Genomic DNA, 21,956 nt, shown 5'->3' on the forward strand with positions numbered 1-21,956 from the left:
AACCTAATCCTTAAAACAATCTTAGGAGAGAGATACTATAAAAGGAGATATTGATATTTTTATGTGGCAAAATGTCACTCAGCTAATAAGCAGGTGAGCCAGACCTCCATGCAGACCTGGGCACCCTGTCCACTACCCCAAACCGAGTTCCATCTTCACTGGAGATCTTGGCCAACGGGGTCCTTTCTAAAGAATGTGTGTTAGGACATTGAGTTTAAACATATACTATTCCGTTCAAGACCACACTGTTGACAAGGAAAGGGCCCTGTTGCCTCTTATTCATTTTAGGAAATTAGTATAATTCATGGTGAGATTCCCAGTATTAGGCGTGTTCAGTCTGTCTCTCAGATGAGCTAAAACATGTCTCACTAGATGGCAGCATTGCTTCCACAGCCTTTTTTGTTTGCTTTTGGCCCATCTTTGTCTCAAGCTTTGTCCCCACCGGCCTCTCCACCTCCCAGCGAGAATACGTAACACAGGGCATTTATTTCTACGTGACTGTGCAGAGCAACACAACATGAACATGGACTTGCAAGTCCTAGTGACTCAGAATTGCCCCAAAGAAATGTTCGCAGAGTGTCCTGTGAGTGGCTCTCCCCAGGATGTGGAATGTTGAACCAATTTGGGGAGCTGGCCCCTTCCCCTGGGGGGAGGGGCCACTGCAAAGGAAACTTTGAATCCCAGCTCCGGTGTGCTCGCGTGACCTTGGGCGGGTCACTTGACATTTCTGGGCCTCAGTTTGTCATCTATAATTCACAAGGGCAGCCTTCTCATCTTGCTTCCACTAGGGTCTCTGGGGTCTGTTTGCTTTAACAAAAGGGGAACGTGTCACGGATAAGCTTCCGAAGGGGTATGTTAACACCTTGAGGCCACCTTGAGGCCACCTTGAGGCCACAGCAGCAATGCACTAAATGGTCTCCAGGGTCCTAAAAATGGTAAACTAACACGCTTCCTAAACACCTAAATTACTCCCTGGGAATGATTTAGGCATAAGAAATATATGACTCATTAACTAATCTTCACAAATACTCCACAAGACAGAAGCATGCTAATTTGTCACGCTGAAGACTGTTAGCACAGTAAAATCTCAATTTAAAATTAATTAGGTGTGTGCCTGCGGTGGGGTAGGCAAAGAGCAGACTTGAAGTTTCCAATTTATTGAAGATTCCAAGTTATGTAATAAGTTTAAAATACTTTTAAAAGAAAAACGTATTTTAGGGCTTCCCTGATGGCGCAGTGGTTGAGAGTCCGCCTGCCAATGCAGGGGACGCGGGTTCGTGCCCCGGTCCGGGAAGATCCCACATGCCGCGGAGCGGCTGGGCCCATGAGCCATGGCCGCTGGGCCTGCGCCTCCAGAGCCTGTGCTCCGCAAGGGGAGAGGCCACAACAGTGAGAGGCCCGTGTACCGGAAAAAGAAAAAAAGAAAAAGAAAAACGTATTTTATAAATAAAGATGTAAGTGAATAATAAGAAAGCAAGTGTATTACAATTACATTTACCAAAGGTGTAAACTAAGGAAAGCGAGAATGAGAGACCCGAGGACTATTTCAAAGTGTTCTTTCAATGGGCATTAACTCCAAAATAATGAGATATTACTCTTTTGAATTATTTTAAATGCTACCCTCTACTACTCTGTAGAATTTTAAGTGATTCATGTTTATATACTGCCGCCCCTCCTCCTTTCAAAAGGTCTTCAAAAATGGAGAAAAATGGGTCCATGGGCCTTTCAATATTTTATCAATTTACTCACTAATGGTGGGATGAGATCATCCTGTTTAGAATATGACCTTCTCGTGTAAAATGTGGTGCACATACGGAAAGCTGGTTTCTGGTAAACACTTGGAGGTGGTTGACGTTACGGGGTAACATTTATTTCATGAGCTTAATATCATTGTATGGTTTGGGTCTTGTTCTTTTATCCACCACTGGTTCGTATATTGGAAAAGAGGGCCCTGATTCCATTCAGTCTTGAGTCAGGGGAATCTGCATTGACCAAGAGGAGATGCCCTCAAGTATCAAGTCCCTTCACGGTGGGGTCACCAACGTGTCAGACACGATGCTAAGTGTTCTACATACATCATCTCATATAATCCCCGTAACAGCTCTGCAACGGACCACCTTGCAGAGGAGAGGATAGAGACACACAATAGTAAGACGCCTGCTCAAGGTCACACAGTAAGCAAGGAAGCTGGACTTTTATTTCGGGTGCATGAACTGCAAATCTAGCATGACCCAACATCTAGTCCCTCATTGTTTGAGACTTGGATAAACTCAGCCTCAGAGTTCCTAAAAAAAAAAAAAATCTGTTTCTCATTTAAAAAAAGCAGTAGCTGGGCTTCCCTCTTGGCGCAGTGGTTGAGAGTTCGCCTGCCGTTGCAGGGGACACGGGTTCATGCCCCGGTCCGGGAAGATCCCACATGCCGCGGAGCGGCTGGGCCCGTGAGCCATGGCCGCTGAGCCTGCGCGTCCGAAGCGTGTGCTCCGCGACGGGAGGGGCCCCAACAGTGAAAGGCCCGCGTAACGCAAAAAAAAAAAAAAAAAAAAAAAAAAAAGCAGTAGCCGTTGTTACCCCCTTGGGTAGCTCACTATGGACAGTGAGCTTGGTTCCTTTCCTCAACTCTATAGAGGAAGCGAGTGTTCTGCCTGAGGAAACCAGGGCTGGGGAGGATGGCCAAATGGGAGAGGAGGTGAGATGCTGTCTAAAACAAAGATAACTGTGAAAAAGGGTCACATCCAGGGAATCTTCTCTCCGGCATGATGTCACTTCCCTCGCGCAGCAATCCTCAGCTCTGCCCCCCACCCCAGCCTGGCCTCGGAGAGCTGGAGAAGCAGGGTGAGTCAGGTCCCCGCTGCTTGAGAGAGAGTACCACTTTCCCACACCTCACAGCTCCCACGCACACAAAGGACCGAGGGGAGAATAAGAAACACTTTTAAGCAGCATAGCACCTTACTCAGTATTTCTAGCCTCTTTCTAGGGCCTAGAAATATCTCTGAAGGAGAAAAACAAAAACACAGACCATTCCACCAACTTAACCCAAACGATCAGCTTGGTCAGTAGAAAAGGAACAGAACCCTCCCAGCACTAGTCAAATTAGGTGCTCAGCGTGAGCTGAGCTACCCCAGGAGGCGCTCCAGGAAGTGCTATTTACATTTATACCTATGGCTGTGAAAGCACAGCTGACTTTAAAGGTAGTATGTAAGTTCAGAAGAGGAGGTGGTTATTACTCCACCAAAAAAAAACTCATGTGTGGATTTTTTTTTTTTAATTTCACCTGACTCTTGAGGTATTCTCCATCTGGATACAGGTGTGTGTGGATACGACTCTTCTCTCACTTTCTTGGCTTTGCCCTTTGCATCATTTCCCCTTCCCTTAATTTCTCTCCCTCCACAGAACAGAACGGGAGTGCTCTACTGCTGACCATCTGTGAACATCTGCACCTCCTTCCTTTTTCAGAAGTGGATCAGCAAGGAAGGAGCATGGGTGTGCTCACCTCCTCAACACTACCTTCACCTTTCACCCGTCCGTCTGTCTGGCATCTACGTGGCATCTATCTATATGTCGTGAGAGGAACAAGCGCCCCCCGCAATTCATGTCCACTCAGAGCCTCAGCATGTGACCTTATTAGGGTCTCTACAGATGTAATTAGTGAAGGGTTGGGATGAGATCATACTGCCTTAGAGTGGGTCCTAAATTCAGTGACCAGTGTCCTTTTAATAAGAGGGAAGAGACAGAGCAGAAGGCCTCGTGAAGACAGAGGCAGAGTCTGGAGTGACACAGCCACAAGCCAAAGAACACCCGCTGGAAAAGACAAGGAAGAATTCTCCCATTGAGCCTTCAGAGGACCACGGCCCTCCCGACACCTCAGTTGTGGACTTCTAGCCTCCAGAACTATGAAACAATAAATTTTTGTTATTTTAAGCCACTTGGTTTGTGGTAATTTTATTATGGCAGCCCTAGGAAACTGATATACCATCTATCTATCTATCTATCTATCTATCTATCTATCTATCCATCCATCTTCATTGTTCCCTTCCCTGCACTTATTATACCACTGCCAGATAAATTGTTCTTTAAAGCTGTGGTTCTTTGCCCGGGCAGTTAAAACAAAGCCTGGGTCCCGCCCGAGATATTCTGATTTAATTGGTCTGGAGTGTGGCTTAGACGCTGGTATTCTTCTTTTTTTTTTGCGGTACGCGGGCCTCTCACTGCTGTGGCCTCTCCCGTTGCGGAGCAAAGGCTCCGGACGCGCAGGCTCAGCGGCCGTGGCTCACGGGCCCAGCCACCCCGCGGCATGTGGGATCTTCCCGGACCGGGGCACGAACCCGTGTCCCCTGCATCGGCAGGCGGACCCTCAACCACTGCGCCACCAGGGAAGCCCTGATATTCTTCTTTAAAGCTTCCAAGCAATTCTAGCCTGCAGCCAACTTTGAGAATTCCTGTTGTCAAGCAAGGAGATCTTTCCATTCTCCTGCTCTGAGATGTCCAGTGGCTGTATTCTGCCTACCAAATTAAAAAATGATAGCAACTAACACTTACCTTCTGCTCTGCAATTTTCAAGGTACTTTCAAGTTCATGTGAACCCTCGAAACACCAGACGACATAAGAAGGAATACTGGGGCAGTTCTATGAAACCCCTACAATCTGGTCAACAGACCCTACAGAGAAGATGAGCTTCCTTCTACAGATATTCCAGCCGAGTCTCTCCCCAACGCTCCCACCCCCGGCTTCGAATGTTTTCTGCAGTTTCAACATATAAGATACTTACATAACGGTAATTACTAGCTACCCGATGGAGAGTGGCTGTGACGTGCTTGTTATTATGATGCTATAACAATAGGGAAATCTGAGACAATTGAAAACCATCCGCGCAGTATGAGTAACCTCTCATTCTGTGGAGGCACCCAAATGAAATAATCTGACTTGCTAATGTACTGTCTGATCCACTGGGTAACGCAGCTTGTTGTACGGGATGAAAAGCCCATGTTCTCGGCCATCCTGCAGGCTTCCACAGCAGCTCCACGGTCTGCATACCTCATTAGCTTCTCCTACCAAGCTTTTCAGCTACCAAATGCTTATTAATCTCCTATGCCCATCCCTGAAGCAAATTACTGAAAGTTTTGCATAGAAAAACAGCACACATCTGTTCTCTATTCTGTAAAGTTCAGGAGGTCAGACATCTAAAATGCACTTGCAGGGCTGCTTCTTTCTGGAGGCTCTAGGGGAGGATCTGATTCTTGATTTTTCCAGTTTTTTAGAGGCCGCCTTCACTCTTTGGCTTACAGCCCCTTCCTCCCCCTTCAAAGGCAGCAAGCTTACATCTTCTCTCTTCGGACCTCTGCTTCTGTCCTTACACCTGCTCCTTCTGACTCTGATCCTCCTGTCTCCCTTTTATGAGGACCCTTATGATTACGTTGGACCCACACAGATAATCCAGGATGATCTCCTCATCTGAAGATCCTTCACTTTACCATATCTGCAAAACCTCTTTTACTTTGTAAGGTAGCCTAGCCTATCCATAGGTTCCAGGGTTCAGGACATGAACATCTTTGAGAGGCCCTTATTCAGCCTACCACCCAAGTAAACGACCAGATAAAAAACATTTCTGTAATTTCCTGAGGAAGTTTGGGTGTTCCCTTCAGCCCATGGCCCTGCCCGTATTTATAAGAGGTTATGGGTTTTTTGGAATTTCACCCTGAGCACCCTATGCCTGAGAAATGCTCTGTCCATGACTGAGTATACAAACTGATTCCTTTTCTTGTGTTCAGCATTTGTCAGAATTTACAAAGGTGATAAATAACACTCATCTGGCCACCTATAAACAGGAAAAAACAAAAACCCATGATGGTAAAAGACTGTGACATCTTATGCTATTGGCCTAGCTGGACAGAGCAGCAGCAGATGGGCAGCAAATTGGCACTCAGGCTGGCCCAAGAAGGGCACTTGGCGTATTTCAGGAACAGGCAGCTGAGCTCTGGAGGGCTGCAAGGAACGTGAATGGGAATCCTCCACTCCTGACACACGGCAAACACCTGCCCTGCTCCTTCGTGAAAAGCGGCTCAGTGAGGAAGGAGCACAGGTGCACCTCACCCCGCAGGCATCAGCTGTACTACCCGTGTGCTTCCAGGTTCCACATATCCATCACAGGCAAAGCCTCTGGGTACTGGACCACTAGTGAGTGTCAGAGTCCACCTCCCTCTTCCAAGGGCACCTGGAAGTCCTCCATAAAAGGGTCAGCGCCAAGTCCTCCCATGGCTTCTGACCTCTGAAGAGCAAGGCTTATAGGTACCACATGGTACCAATTAATTCCTAAAGATATAATTAAGACAATCGCTCACTGACTTCAACCAGAGTTCAGCCTGGAATTATCTCTAGCACTGATTCCAGTGGGTGTTGTCTGAGAAAGCAGAATAACTTTTATCAAACTCATTTTCCCTCAAATCAAGAAATGCGCATTGAATACTTCATCACATTAAGGCTTCATTATGGATTTATTACTTCCGTATTCATCTAACATCTTCTCGAATTTTCTTGACAAGTTCAATCTATCAAAGTCCTATAAAATAAAGTTCTTCTACGCTTTCAAATGCCCCTGTACTGAGGGGGACATCAAAAAGCCACCTGGACTACTTTCATTGCCTCCAAGGATTTATTGACTATCATTAAGATACTTCAGGTTAAAGATTAGCTTGGAGCCAATTAACTGGTGGTTTCCACCAAAAACCTGGAGGTCTGGATAGGTCTTATAGCCTGGAATTTTTTCCTAAATCTACGGCCAGTCAGGAGAAGCAACTTTAGTGTTTCCTTGAGATTGGAGCTTTCCCTAACGACCAGCCATTTTTTTTATATGTTAGCTGCTGTCAGAAACAGGAGAATAAAACGAATCTATGTTCTCAATGAGCAAAAGACATCAAACATAGTCAGGAAGCTCTACCCAGAAGAAACCTCCAATCTCTCAACCTTGGGTTTCTCCTCTGGCAATGAGGGAGCTGATAGCTGTTCCCTTGTGTTACGGTTTACAAAATACGTTCATACTTTTTTCTTAATTGTTCTCCACGTTATCTTGCAAGGTAGGGATTTCACTCATAAGGAAATAGACTAAAATGTTAAGCTACTAAAATGAGGTTCAACAGATGGTGGGGCCATGGACTTGAACTAGGCAGGACCATCTCCAAATCTCCCACCATGATGCAAAAGGAAATTACCATCCTATAGTAATCACCAGCGTTCTGTGATTAGGAGCACTATGTAAAGTCTTTCCTGCACGTACTTACTATAATAAATGTAAATCAGGCAAAAGCAGTTGTCATTCAAAAGAGTTCATTAATCTGTTGTGAACTACAAGAAAATAATCCAGACATGTCTCTTCAAAGTCAAAACTCATGTGATCAAATGAAAGTTCTAGAGCATTCTCTGCTTTCCATATATATGTATTGATGGTGTTACATGTCTGCAAGTTAATAAAAGAAAGTCTTTCTTTGAAACAGTCCATCTTAACAACTGCTGTGAAATCAGCTTGCTATGATATTTAATGAAAAATTATCTTTGTGGTTTGCCATTTTTGATATAATCTCAGTGTCTCCTAACTTACTATTTTTCTTACCTCTCTGGATAGATTCATATTTATCTGTGATGCTTATAGGCTCCCACTCTTTCTGGAGGTTTTTGAGAAACGTGAAGGATACAGCAAAAGAGAATCAAGAAATCTTCCTACTGCAGCCTTTGAAGACTGCTACACAGTGGTGTAGGAAACAGGGGACTTGAGGGATTTGAGGGACCCTTCTATCACCCATACAGAGGTGTTTTTTTTTTTTTTGCGGTACGCGGGCCTCTCACTGTTGCGGCCTCTCCCGTTGCGGAGCACAGGCTCCGGACGCGCAGGCTCCGCGGCATGTGGGATCTTCCTGGACCAGGGCACGAACCCGTGCCCCCTGCATCGGCAGGCGGACTCTCAACCACTGCGCCACCAGGGAAGCCCATACAGAGGTTTTACCCTGCTCACTATTGCAAAGCCTGTCCTCATTTTTGTCATCCTCGCTGCACTTAAGTGGCAGAAGGGCAGCGTCCTCTTCTCCCCTGCTTCTACAGGCTCCGGCTCTGTTGGTGCACAGCAGCAGCAGTGGCAGCAACAAAGTCTAGATGCTTCTCTGCCCAGGGAACAGCTCTGGCACTAAGCCAGAGGGCCATCTTCTCTGTGGGGAGGGATATGGGAGTAAGGGTGAGCAGGAAAAGTGAGGTCAGCTTTCAGAGCAGTCACCCATCTCTGCTGAGCTGGCCAGACTGTGAACTGCAGAATATTTACTGCCGGGAGATGTCCGTAACAGGAGCCATTCAGTCTAGCCAGACCCAGAGCCCCCCCTCTAGGGCATCAGGAAGACATAGTCATGACACGGGGACACTGGTTCACAGCCAGGCACCAAATCTCTTGATCCCAGAGAGATTTCCTCTGATCCCTTTAACTACTGCTCAGGGGAAATGCAGAAATTAGCCTGTTCTGAGTTGGAAAGAAGCAATCCAATTTACCCAGGGCAATCTCAGGTTGGTGGCTTACGGGAATCACCTTTGTATCTGGCTTTGGCCGGTGGCACAGTGGTTAAGAATCTGCCTGCCAATGCAGGGGACACGGGTTTGAGCCCTGGCCCAGGAAGATCCCACCTGCCGCAGAGCAACTAAGCCCGTGCACCGCAACTACTGAGCCTGAGCTCTAGAGCCCGCGAGCCACAACTACTGAGCCCGTGCACCACAACTACCAAAGCCTGAGCGCCTAGAGCCCATGCTCCGCAACAGGAGAAGCCACCGCAGTGAGAAGCCCACGCACCTCAACGAAGAGTAGCCCCCACTCACCGCAACTAGAGAAAGCCCTCGCGCAGCAACCAAGACCCAACGCAGCCAAAAATTAAATAAATAAATTTACGAAAAAAAACCAATGCACCCTTCCCCTGCTTCCTCCCCTAAGGGCCACAGGACAGGAGCCTGGGATTCCAGACCATGGCAGCAGCCCCCACCAACACATAGCATAGTGTCTGGCACTTGGTAGAGCTTAATAAACATTTGTTATTGTACAGGAAATTCTTTTTCATCTGAGGTAGGGGGAAAAAAGGAGGAGCAGAAAGAATTATTGCACAAATTTTTTAAATGTACCGATACTCCCTAATCTTCCTTTTAAGCTCCATCTTCGGCTCTCCCCCTTACAGAAACTTTCCCCACACTTTGAATACTTTATATGAAAGCACCAGTTCCAAGTTCTTCTGTCCTCACTCATCAGTGCTGTGCAGCAGCTGAATCTTCTAACTAGCACCTGATACACGTTACAAGTGCTCTAGGGCGGTGGAAGGTGAAATGTGAGTTGTCTGTGTAACATGAGTATGTGGCTAGCACAGCCCAGGATGTGCAGAAAATATGAGCTGGGTAGAAGGATGTGCACCAGAGCATTTTATTTATAGTAGCAAAAACCTAAACTCTAATAATTGATGCTTGGTTATATAAATTAGGGCATACTCATATAATGGGTAGTATTTATATAATGGAATACTAGGCTACCATTAAAGATCATGTTTTAGAAAAGTAGATAATGGCATGGGAAAATGCCCCTAGTATATTAAGTGAAAAGCAGATCAGAGAATTGAATATAATCACAATTTTAGAAACTGCATGTGTAGAAAATCCTGGGAGGAAGTGCACCCAAATGTTAGGTAGTCTATTTCTGGGTGATGTTGATTTTTAAAGGCCTACTTAAACTGTTTCATATTTTTTAAATTTTATTTGACAACAGACATGTATTCTTTTTTTATAATTTTCAGAATTGTCTATTTTTAAACTACAAACCGAAAAAAAAGCACATTATTCAGCAACGGAAAGCAGCTATTCTGTTCCTGCCCTAGACGGTTACGTTCAAGCATTAGACTATGAAGCCCCAACCAGGGTGCAAGTGGTTCCTCATTATATTTATATCTACAACCCAGAAAATTCTGTCCAAAGGTGAAGTGGCAGCCAGGCGCCCACAAGTCAAAAGAGGAGTCCTCTCCCTCGGTATACCATATGGTTTCTGAAAAGAAACCGTATCTGGAAGAGATGTGGACCGGAGATTGCTCTGGAGTAAGCTAAGAAAGCTGGAAGCAGCCGTGGCAGGGAGAGCCGTTCTCCTGGGCAGGGGAGAGCTGGCGTTGGTCTGGCACCGGCTCTGTGGCCACAGGTAATTATTCCATTTCTCTAAGCATGCTGATCCCCACCTGTGAAAGAAAGATCTAACATCTGCCCGGCCGACCTCACAGGCCTACGGGGGGGTTAAACAACATGATGTGTGCTCTATATTTTATAAACTACAAAGCATCCAGGCAATGAAAAGTTTGGTAGCCCAAGAACGCTAACTTCTTAAGATAATGATCCACGCTCCCCACTTTCTTTCAAGGTATCAAGAGAAACAATCTCTATTCCCTTCTACACTCTAGAAATTGCACCAGGAATTTTATCAGCCACATTCATAACTCAAGTTATGTTTCCCAGTACCCTTGCCCCATGAAACAAAAACTATGCTATGTGTTCACTCAGCGTGTTCCTTTTTTCTCCTGGGCATATGGACAGATCGGCCTGCCCAGACTCCCCTGAGAGAAGGTGCGACCAGGAGACTGAATTCTTGCCCCTTCCAGGCTGGGTCCCCACATGTCCCTGTGAGATCCTCCACCCTCTCTCTTCCTCCAGTTCCTGGCTGGTGGTACAAGGTCTGGTGGAAGACTCTGAGGCCTCTGGAAGAGGGTGATGTGCTAGATGGAGGCTGGGTCCCGATATCAGAGTGGAAGGTCACCCGCCAAACACCCCATACGACAGGGACACAAGCGAGAAACAACTCGAGACCACTTGCCGCCCCAATTACCTACCCCAGCTAATACACTCTACGACCTTGGTCACCTCTCCACCCCAGAGCGACAGTCAACACTTTCTGCTGCTTCCCACATGAGTGACTCAAGGGACACAGAGAACACGTATGGTAAAGCCAACCCTCTTCCAACAGAAAACTCACACGAGCAAAATTAAGACAAATATTTTAGATTCCTTGGCAGACTTAAGACCTGCTCTCTTATTTCTATAGGGAAACTTGAGAGTACACGCTAATTTAAATAACTGAGAAGAGAAAATAAGAAAAGGGGAACACGCGGTTCGTTACCTAATCCCACAGTATTTAAGGTGGGTTGAGAATAGAAAAGGGTTAGGGTCTCTCAAGTTGGGAGAGATTAGGAAGGGTGTCGACCTCTCCTTCAGAGGGTAGAGACGATGGAAACAGAGTGCTATCCTGGATCACTCGTTCCTCATATACTTTATCTCTATTTAGCATTGTTCAGCAGGGCTACATGGAAACATTAGGCTCTGAGTTGGGGAGTTCCCAGGAGGACAAAGTAGAGACAGGAAGTGTTGCCCACTTCTCTGCTTTAACTGTAGCCAGCCCTGCCCTTTCTTGCTTGGAGGCTACTTACCTGGTAGGGGTAGAGGGTGACCCCGTTGGCTCTCGACAGGGACCAGGTGCCATCCAGGTACTGGTGAGCCTGGATGGCCACTGAGTTGAGGATATTCCCATTGCTGGGGCTGGTGGCCATCTGGAGGCTGACCTTGGCCTGGTGGGTTGGAGACCCACTCTTCTTCTCCACCCCATTGCTGACCCCGAGGCTGCTGGGTTTGCTGCTATGCTTACTGGTGATGAGGGCTGTGTAGTTGGAGGAGGCATAGGAGGTGGGCACAAAGGCCCAATCCCTGGGCTGCTGGAGCCCCCCCACGTGCCGGGACCCCACCGGAGTGGGGATGTTGGAGAGGGCTGGGGGCGAGCCAGGTGAGCCATCGAAGTGCTCACTGCCAGCCGCCTGTTCCAGGGTCAGCACCATCTGAATGGCCTCCTGCTTCAGCTGGTTCAGGTGTGTGGCACAAATGTCACAGCGGTTGTCCCTGTCATTCCATGCCTTCCGGATGGTGTTGGGGACCTGGAGCTTGTCGTGAATCACAGCCGAGAGAGCAGCGTCCTGGAGAACACACAAACAAAAAAATAAGGAGAGTCTATCAATCAAGGCTGGTAAGCGCAATTCAGATGCCTGGTTTCTGAGTTAAGCCCTAGATGTACCCAAAGAGTTTGACTGTTTGACTGACATCCAGCAGAAATGAGCAGCCAGATTGGCAGACGAGCCCCTAGTTGACAAACACATTTGACAAATGTAAGATGTTTTGTTTTGTTTTTTTGCGGTACGCGGGCCTCTCACCGTTGTGGCCTCTCCCGCTGCGGAGCACAGGCTCCGGACGCGCAGGCTCAGCGGCCATGGCTCACGGGCCCAGCCGCCCCGCGGCACGTGGGATCCTCCTGGACCGGGTCACGAACCCGTGTCCCCTGCATCGGCAGGCGGACTCTCAACCACTGCGCCACCAGGGAAGCCCAACAAATGTAAGATTTTTTATAGTGGAGACTTTAAGGAATTAAAAAAAAAAAAAAAAAAAGCTTTCTAAGCATCCTCCTTACCAGGCCAGTCAAATAAGAACATTCCAGATTCTTCCCCTTGTGTCCACTAAAGAATCATAGCTATACCTGGATGCTCCCAAGGTGGTCATTAAGTAGACACAAATGGTCGTCCGGGCCTGGCAGGGGTGAGTGCAGTCACTCTGGACCAATGCATTGTGGGCCCCCGTGAACTACGGAAAGTTGGCAGCAGGCGGAGGTACTACTTGTGACCCAGAACAGAGATTCTATTCTAAGAAAATCCTAGCCCCATTAACACCGTGCGCTAAGTGCCACTGGAAGAAAACCAAACTAAACAGATTCTGGACCAGAGATCTAGCCTCTCCAGCAGCCCAGCAAAGCCCTACAGATTCACTCTGTTTACCATTGGCCCCATGGCAGGCTGGCCATGCCTGTACCCATGTGTCTGATATCCTGATCCATCAAAAGAAAAATGTCTTCTTGATAAACAGTCCAAGATATTTTTCCCCAGAAACTTCATCTAAAACTATTAAAAACTCTTTCGTTCAGAAGCCCTTGTCTAAAAGAAATCAGAAAGTGAATTTAATGAGGATGATTTCTTTCATTTACTTTGCTTTAGTTTTTATAGGAAAGCAAGACTGCACAGAGAAATAAGCAGTAGGTGTGTTAACTGGGTATCAAAATATTTGGCTTCTAGTTCTGGTTCTGCTACCAATTAGCTGTGTGACCTTGGACAACTTACCTAGCCTCACTGAACCTCTCATCTGTCACGCAAGGCCGTGGCCTGTCTTTATTGTAAGGTCCTTCCAACTCCATGACTCTGTGTAGGGAAATGGAGACAGGAGAGGACAGTGCCTGCATCTATGGACGGAGCCACTATGTTATTTTGGGGACCTGGTTGAACTTTTGAGATTCCACAATTGCTGCAGGTAATTGATGAGGGTTATCTCAAGGCCTGTTTTCCTTAGGACATTGGAAGAAAAGCTTCCCTTCCGAAATGTGCTGGAGCTTTTTTGGGGTGGAAACCCCATCAGGGCTGACTGGAGTTTGATGAGCTGTGGGTGGGAAGGGAGATCAGCGGTGGGAGGGTCACCCTTAATTACGATCCATCTTGATTATTGGCTCCAGCATTTTGTTTTCCCTGTTTAACTACCCTGAACAGCTCTTCAGCGTGCACTGATTAATTGATTAATAAATCAAGAGGCCTCTTTACACAGCAGCAGCGAGGAGTGACTCAGGAGGTGGAAACTCAAGACGGTCATAGAAAATGATGGGGAACCATAGGAGGTCAAGGGTGATCAAGTCTCGCTGACGAAGCGATGCAAACCACATGCGACCTGCTTGCAGCGCCCTCCTCAATGAGAGCTGCTTCGTCCAGAGTCCCTGATCAAAACTCGGCATGTGTGGGACCCAAAAGGGCCCCTTAGGGACCATTACCTCAGTTTCCAGATAAGGAAACAGCTCCAAAAGGGTTAAAAGCTCAGACTACAACCAGATTTCTTGACCTCTAGTCCATGATTTTCCACTTCAAGAGACAAAGAGCCATATTCATCAATGGACTCATAATTTTGCCCAGACTTAAGGCTTTTCCCACATTCATCTACGAAATGTTCATTTATTCAAAAGGAAGTATTTGGGCCCCCATATGTGTCAAGATATAGACTCTTGCTTTTTCACATAATGAGAATTTTCCCTTGTCAATATATGTCATTTGAAAATGTGATTTTTTTTTAATGACCACATGGTATTTTATCCTGTAGCTGTTTTGTAAGTCATTTTTTTATTCCCAGGTCTACTACATAATTAGAGGCAGCGTGAGAGATCAGAGACTGGCATTCAAAAGCAATCTGCCACCCATGGCTTATGCTTTTAAGGCACCGAACTATTTGGTCTCAAGAAACCTCAAATTAATCGCTTACTTAGAATATTTTGGTTACCCCAATCACCAAGAGGAGGCATCACAGTAAAAAAGGCAGCAATAAGGTCAGTCCCATCCACACATCATAGTTTATCTTAGATCCTTGTAGAATCTAGATGTGACCCTGACAACTGCAGCTGGAGCAGAAAAGATACATCCGCTCCACAAGAACAGCCTGGTGCTGGGGACTCCTCTTCTCGCTTCTTCTTGGTTTTCACTGCTCTCCCTTGAAGCAGCTCCTTCCTCACTCAGCCTACTGCTATTTGCTGCTCGACTTGCCACAAGCCATGCATGTTGGCCTCCAATGTGCCAGGCCGCAGATCTTGGGATGCACGAGAGCGGTTCCTGTTCTCTCTGAGTTCACCCTCCAGGGAACCCACTTGGCTCCTGGATTGCCAAACGCCATGCCCCCTTGTTGCCACCTCTAGCCCGGGACCAATCGGCACACACTCAGACCCATGGAGCCCAGCGCTCCCCTCCCGGTTCCCGAGGGGTCTACAAAATCACCTTGAGCGCCGGAGCTGAGCCCACCACCAGGACGGCCCCTCCGACAGCCAGCACGTGGCAGAGCCCAGAACCCACTGTTGTCTCATCCAGAGGAAGGAGGAGATGAATGCTTTCATGAGTCTTCAATGGCTGACAGATGTCAAAGAGGTGTTCCCTAAATTAAGCCACCCTTGATCTGAAACTTTTTGTGAGTTCTTATCATCAAAAGGCCTCAGTCAGTCAAAAGATACACCTTATGGAAACTAAAAGCCCTTTCAAGTGCTGGTCTACACGCTATAACTATTTCAGTGCAACTCAAAACTTCGAAGAGGAATGGTCAACAGACATAGCTTTCTGTAAGTGCTGGAACAAAGGGAATACTGCTTCAAGGGAGAGTAGTAACAAACAGGGAGAAAAGAAGGTTTCAGAATCATGGATGGCTCACACTTACTGAGCTTTCCTGACATGGACCCCAGAAGAACTGTGGGAGCGCCCTCTCGTTTAGCTGGCGCCAAAAGAAACCTGCACTCAGAGAAGGAATGAATTAAGTGTGCAGTCTGGCATGCCACCTAGTGCATGGGCTTCAAACACATTCATATTGTCTATCCCGATTCATCTCGTGACTTCAGAAAATAGCCAAATGGGAATAACGGGAATCCATGAACGGCTAAACCTCGATTTTTGCAGTCATAATTTTTATTTCAGCACCTTTGAAAATGGGCTAACAGCACTTGGGCAACATTTTCATCCTAAACTTTCAATATAAGTGTTCTGTGCCCAAAAGATTCTCATCTTTCAAAAATAATACAAAATTGTTATTATCCCGCGTGTACCATGAAGAGGAATTCAAGAAAACACTTAGGAAACGGATAAAGGCTCTTAGAAGGAAGGTTAGGGATAAATGAAGTTAATGTGCAGACACCTAGATCTGCCCACTTAGTGACTGCTACAAAAGAGCAAAGAAAACTCCAGAAAATGGTTTTCCAATCCCTTTACTGCTCTTCCACTTCTTCCAGGGGCATTTCAGGAACCAGGTGTCCTGCCATGTTCCCTAGGGCTCTCGTAATCTAATGGCTCTCAAAGATTGACTCACATGTCTACTGGCACACTGCTCTAAGAGATCATGACTAAATCTCTCTTCCTCAGGCAAGGGCAACCGAACCCACGGCTTCCATAGCCATCTGTATCCCGGTGACTGGGAATTCTCCATCTCCATCCATGCCTGGCCCTTCTCCTGAACTCTGAGCCTTACCGCCCCCTAGAAAACATCACCCAGATAAATACTCTTCAAACTGACAATTCAAAATTAATTTTATTTTCCCCTGATCCTATTCTTATTCCAATAGTCACTATCAAAGTAAACAGTATTATTATCCACTCAGGCACCCAGGCTAGAAGTCTAGAACCTTCCTCGTCTCCTCCCTTGCCCTCCAATCCAATCACCAAGTGTGGTTGATGGTCCTTCCTAAAAGCTCTTGAATTGTCCCTCTTCTCCATGCCCACTGCCATGAGAAAGCTTTCAGCGTTTCTCACATCATCATGGTTTCCCTGATTCTAGCCTTGACCTCAAAACCCTCCCTCCACAAAAAAAAAAAAGGATTTAACTAAAATGCAAATCTGATCATGTCATTATCCTGCTTTCCTGCACCTCTATTCTAAGAGCTATCTTCTTGTCTGTAGTCTTTATTTGTAAAGCTATTTGTCTGTTAGACTGTCAGCTCCCTAAGAGGAAATATTCTTTTCATCTTTAATTGCCCCAAGTCTAGAATAGTGTCTACTTCATAGTAAGGGCCCAACAAATATCTGTGAGATAAATAACTGGAAAGAATTCAACCAAAGCTGAAACAGTCGATAATGAAGTTGGTTTTGGTCCATCTGTCACTTATTTTGTCTAAGTGAGCTAGTTGCTTCTTAGGAAATTGTCATGAAATAAACTCCTTCAACTCTAGGGTTAATATAGTTTTCCAATTGTATTTGTTCTGCCTGGCTACAGAGCCTAATGTGAGTCAACCATAATCTGGATATCCTCCTTTTATTTGAATCTTCCTTAAACTATTAAAATAGATTCTCGGGCTTCCCTGGTGGCGCAATGGTTGCGAGTCCGCCTGCCGATGCAGGGGACACGGGTTCGTGCCCCGGTCCGGGAAGATCCCACGTGCCGCGGAGCGGCTGGGCCCGTGAGCCATGGCCGCTGAGCCTGCGCGTCCAGAGCCTGTGCTCTGCAACGGGAGAGGCCGCAGCAGTGAGAGGCCCGCGTACCGCAAAAAAAAAAACAAAAAAAAAAAACAAAGAAAACTAGATTCTCTATTCGCTTGCCTCAATACACAATCTATTATTACTCTTTTTCCTAAGCTCCCAAGAAAACAATATTTATATGCAAAGAATTTTTTTTTAACCATCAGGCCAGCCCATCATAGGAAAACTCCAGATTAATACTACACACCTGGTCCAGCAGGTTAGACACCCACCCCCTCCCGCCACCCAGCAAGTAGGTAGCATGCTTATTTTCCAAGAGCCAGCAGCCAGCTTTCAACACGTGAGGCATGGCTGCTAATGAGGGTGGAGACTCTGGAACCTGAGCAAGAAAAGAAGAACTACGGCCCAGGCAAATCAAGCTGTTTACTAGTGTCCTCACTATTTTCTGTCCCACTTCATCCTCTGAGGGATGGGCTCTTTGGCAATAAACACTCGTGCCACTTGCAAGGACAGGATTTTTTTTTGCAGATTATTTTAGTCAAAAGAGTACTTGGAGTGCATTTCCCCAAAGCCTCTGGGTCTGTGAGGAAAGCAACAGCTGGAGTCAGCGTCCAGCATGTGTTGTGAAAATTCCTGTTGATGTTTGCTCCTGGTTTATCATTCTAGAGGCCTCTAGTGACAAGCTTAACAAGATTTAAGCTGTTCTTCAAAGGCAGTTTCTTTCCACTTTGTTCCTAAACTTTCTTCTTCCATAAATGCTATCCCGTGAGGCCCAGAATGATGGCTAGAACTCCGAGAATGCAATGTTTTGTTCCCCACCGCGGGCAGTTTCCCAGAAGATCAAGGGAATTTACCCTCACACGCCTTGTAATCCTTCCACACGAGAGGGTCTGCACCCTCCGCCCCTTCCCCACCTCCTGCTGCATTCCCTATCCGTGTCCTTTCTTTCTCATGAATCTCAGCATTCTTCCCAGCAGTTCTGTCCCCAAAGGCAGGTGTCAATATGAATGATCCTCTGTTTTTAATGGAAGCTGCAAAATTGGAAGTTTGCAAAACAACAGGTAGCAAAGCTCAGGTGAATCCAACCCAAGAAAACAAATATTCTCATTCACAGTGAAACATTCAAGTATTTGGATTCAAAGGTCCCTCCAAAGAACTGGGTTTGTTTCACCTTGGTAATTTCAGAAGAAGAAAAAACAAATTTCACTGGCAGAAAGGAGACTTTAAAATCTGAAATTTAAGGATACCCCCAAAATGCCAACCAGTGGGTGTAACTCCTTCCCCAGGAAGATTGGGTTCCTCTGTGCTCATCAGCCCCTGATCTTGTATCTCACTGTCTACACGTGCTTGATGGGACGTGCAAGATCAAGGGGGATGCAAAGGGTTGGGGAACCCAGAGTCTCTCACATGAGACGCTACTCACCCAGCCATCATACCGAATCTACCCAGCAGGAATTGACAGACATCAGTATCCTTTACTCCTGCTGTTCAGAGTTCCCAGACCCACAAACAAGGCATATGACAACCTGGGAGGGAAGCCGGGGAACAAATTAAGACTGTGTCACAAGCAATGACATCCCAACACTCTTTGCAGAGAAGAGTGACCACCCTCACGGGCTGCCATTCGCGCTGACACACGGTGCAAACTCAAAATCCCTGAGTGCTTCACTCAGTTTCACACAGCAGGGCTCATTCTCCAAAGCTAGTGACACGGAGGAAGAGGGGCATGAAAGAGGTGACCAGGTGTGTTACAATTAGAGCTTGCTCCCGTGAGGCCTGAGACAGCCCAAACAACCAGCACCGTAGTGACAGCAGCTGGGCCAGGCCCTGGAATCACAGGTGGCCCACAGACCGGCTCCACGAACGTGAAACTTCCTTCTGGCCTTCCAGGCCTCATCCGAACCCCAGGCTTTTCATCATTATTGGACACAAGCACTGATCCTAGCGTGTAAAAAAGAATGAATGTAAAAGATGCTGGATAATGAGCTCAGAGAGAGGCCAAAAAAAAAAAAATGTCAAAGGAAGAGATGTTAAATGTCAGACCAAAGTTGTTCTACATGAGAAACCAAATTAACCTGGACCGTAGTGACTGCGCACAGCCTAAGCAGTCCTGACCTGGGTTACGAGCAGAGAGATGCGGGCCCATTAGAGATGCACGTGCACTTCAGTTTGAATGATTCCCTTCAGCACCGGAGGCTGCTGGGAGCACCAGATGCAGGCAGGATGCGATTAATAGGGCTGCTTGCTGCAACGTGTGAAAAAGTGTTGCAGACGATAAGACTTATCTGCTTCAAAAGAAAAGGGAGGTTTTTAATTGGAACTTAATGTGATTAAGAAAAGTTCATGAATTACTCAAAAGAATAGGTGAGGTATTTCTCGTAATGACCAGAGAAATTTTTTACGTCTGTGTCTCTCATCTTTTCCAACTGAATGGCACAGACAATGTCTCGATTCTTTTGAAAACGTTTGGTAGCGAGTATGGACGGTTCGAGACAGGGCTCCATCACTTAGTAGCTGTGTGACCTATCCAAGCTTCAGTCTCCTTAAATGTAAAAATGGGAAATGATAAGAGTCCCTGTTTTACTGAGTAACGTAAGGGTTATACACGCAACATGTTTAGCACAGTCCTGGTCCTTGGGAATGCTCGATAACGGTGGTGATTATTATCGGTGTTTCACGTCTCAGTATCTAAAGCAGTACCATGTTTATATCAGTTCGGTACTTCAGATGATGGTGACGATGAGAACAACAATGATCTGGGGCTTACTTATATCCAGGAGGATTTAGCAAGCACTTTTGGAATTAAGAGGTGCGGGGATGATAAAGAGAACTTGCGATCTTCAGCTAACTACCTCTTACATTAGAGGAAGTCAGGTCTTCTTGAAAGAAACCAATATAAGAGTGGGTCCCTGGAACTCCTGAGCTGATATCGCTGAGCGTGGACTGGATGACTACCGGCCTTCTCTCTTAAGAGGTGAAATAATCCAAGAGTCATTCATTTCCATGGAACTGAGACTATGATGCCTCTCGCTGAAAAGTGTTCCTCATTTCTCCCTCAGGAGTGGGTGACACTCCAAAGCGGGTGCTGACTGTTCAGGCCGAATCACAGAGCCATCAACCGGCCTGTGCCTCCAAGGAGTTGCCAGACTCCGCCCAGGAGACGGAGAAAGAGAAAGGATTTCACATTAGCAAACCTATCTTCAAACCTGAAAATCTTGCTGGGGAAAAAGGATCCATTCATAAATAGTTTAAGAGCTTGGGATGGGAGAGTAGACTCACAACACCTACTTAAAATGTTTTCCTTAACTTTAAAGTTCATGTTCAACAGGACACGAAAATCATGTGCTGGACTTTACAAATATGAAGAACTAATCACGACTGTAGTATGACCTGCTAAAATTTGACCTTTAAATTATTAAAGTCTATCTAGATTAGATGTATTTTTTATGTGCGGGCTATAATGTACCATCAGGTGGCAAATGGATTTATTTTCGATCTGTAAGTGGTTGTATTAGTAAAAGGTTACTAAGGAATCTGTTAATTGTCTAATTATGAAATTTGCCTAATGTTTCTTTTTTCTGTAATTGATTTCGTATGCATGAAACACTGCAGAAATTTACTTGGCTGTGTTTCCTTGGACTTAACTACAAAAAGATAAAGTACCTAAACTTTGATGTTGTTGCTGGTGTTTCTAAAAGATGAAATTTTAGCAGATAAACTCTGTTTTGACCATAAACTACAACAAACTTAAACACTTCTGCCGGTCCCCCTGTGACCTAACCCTTGCAACCCAGTATTTTGGGCCCCATGTGAATTTACTTCAAGCTGTCTTGTCAGACATCTCTCTCCGGGTTCCCCGTGTGACCCTGCAGGACAGGCAGGGTGGGTTTCCCTCTGTCCCACAGAAGCCCCCGCATTTCCCATCTCTGTGCCTTTGCTTACGTTACTGCCCTGATGATAATTCCCACCCTGCCTGTAAACCACAAGAAAATTTGGGGGGGGGGGGGGCAGGTAATAGATATGTTCACCGCTGTGCTGATGGCTTCATGGGTAGATACATATGACCAAACATATTAAATTGTACACTTCAGATGTGTACCATTTACTAAATGTCAATCATATACCCATTAAGCTGAAAAGAAATCTTGTTTTTCCATCGTAAGGCCCAACTTGTCCATGAAGTCTGACTCCCAGAAGGCGCTTCCATCACACTTCTCTGGTCTGAGTGATTCACGTCACTTAGCAAACACTTCCTTGTTAGTTAGGGTTGTACATGCTCTATCTCCACCATCATGGTAAATTCCTAGGGGGCAGAAACCATACCATAATTTCAACAGTAATGATAACTTCTACGCCTGCCCCACGGGAGTCTACTCAAGACAGCAGCCACGGTGATCCTTGTAAGTCTTAAATCTGATCCTGGCGTTCCTCGGCTAAAAATCCTCCCGCATCCCCACCCGACTTCTGTCAGGGTCAAGGCAGTCTTTGCACTGGGCACCGCAGGACCTGGCCTCCCGTTCCCTCTCCGACCTCCGTTCCTGCCCCTGCTCCCTGACTCACTCTGCTCCAGCCACAAGAGCCTGAGCTGGTCCTTGATCACACAGGGAATGTTCACTGTCACCTCAGTGACGCTGTACTTCTTTTTCCTTCTGCATGGAAAACTTGCCCCTACACATACGTGCCTGACTGTCTCTTACCACCTTCATGGTGGTCAAACATCACCTTGTAAATGAGGCCTCCCTGACCATCTAATTACAGCTGCAAGCCACCCCCAGCATTCCCCAACCCTCTGCTCTGCTTTCTCTCTACATGATCTATAGTTAGGAAGTCTGTTCACTGTCTCCCCTACAAAATATACACCGAATGAGAGCAGGGACTTTCGTCTATTTTATTCACTGCTGACTCCCT

At 46.3% G+C, this 21,956-nt stretch overlaps 1 protein-coding gene across 1 annotated transcript in view; it reads right to left on the minus strand.

The window, feature by feature from the left end:
- KIF26B (kinesin family member 26B) overlaps positions 1–21,956 on the minus strand; it is a gene marked incomplete at both ends in the record, with an annotated part of 493,633 nt that overhangs the window by 291,301 nt on the left and 180,376 nt on the right. The window contains one exon of the mRNA XM_082833473.1: positions 11,466–12,002. Coding sequence (XP_082689599.1) covers positions 11,466–12,002 — 537 coding nt within the window. The remainder of the gene's footprint in view (positions 1–11,465; positions 12,003–21,956) is intronic.

Source organism: Leucopleurus acutus (assembly GCF_964270905.1).
Source record: "Leucopleurus acutus genome assembly, chromosome: 2".
Lineage (NCBI taxonomy): Eukaryota > Metazoa > Chordata > Mammalia > Artiodactyla > Delphinidae > Leucopleurus > Leucopleurus acutus.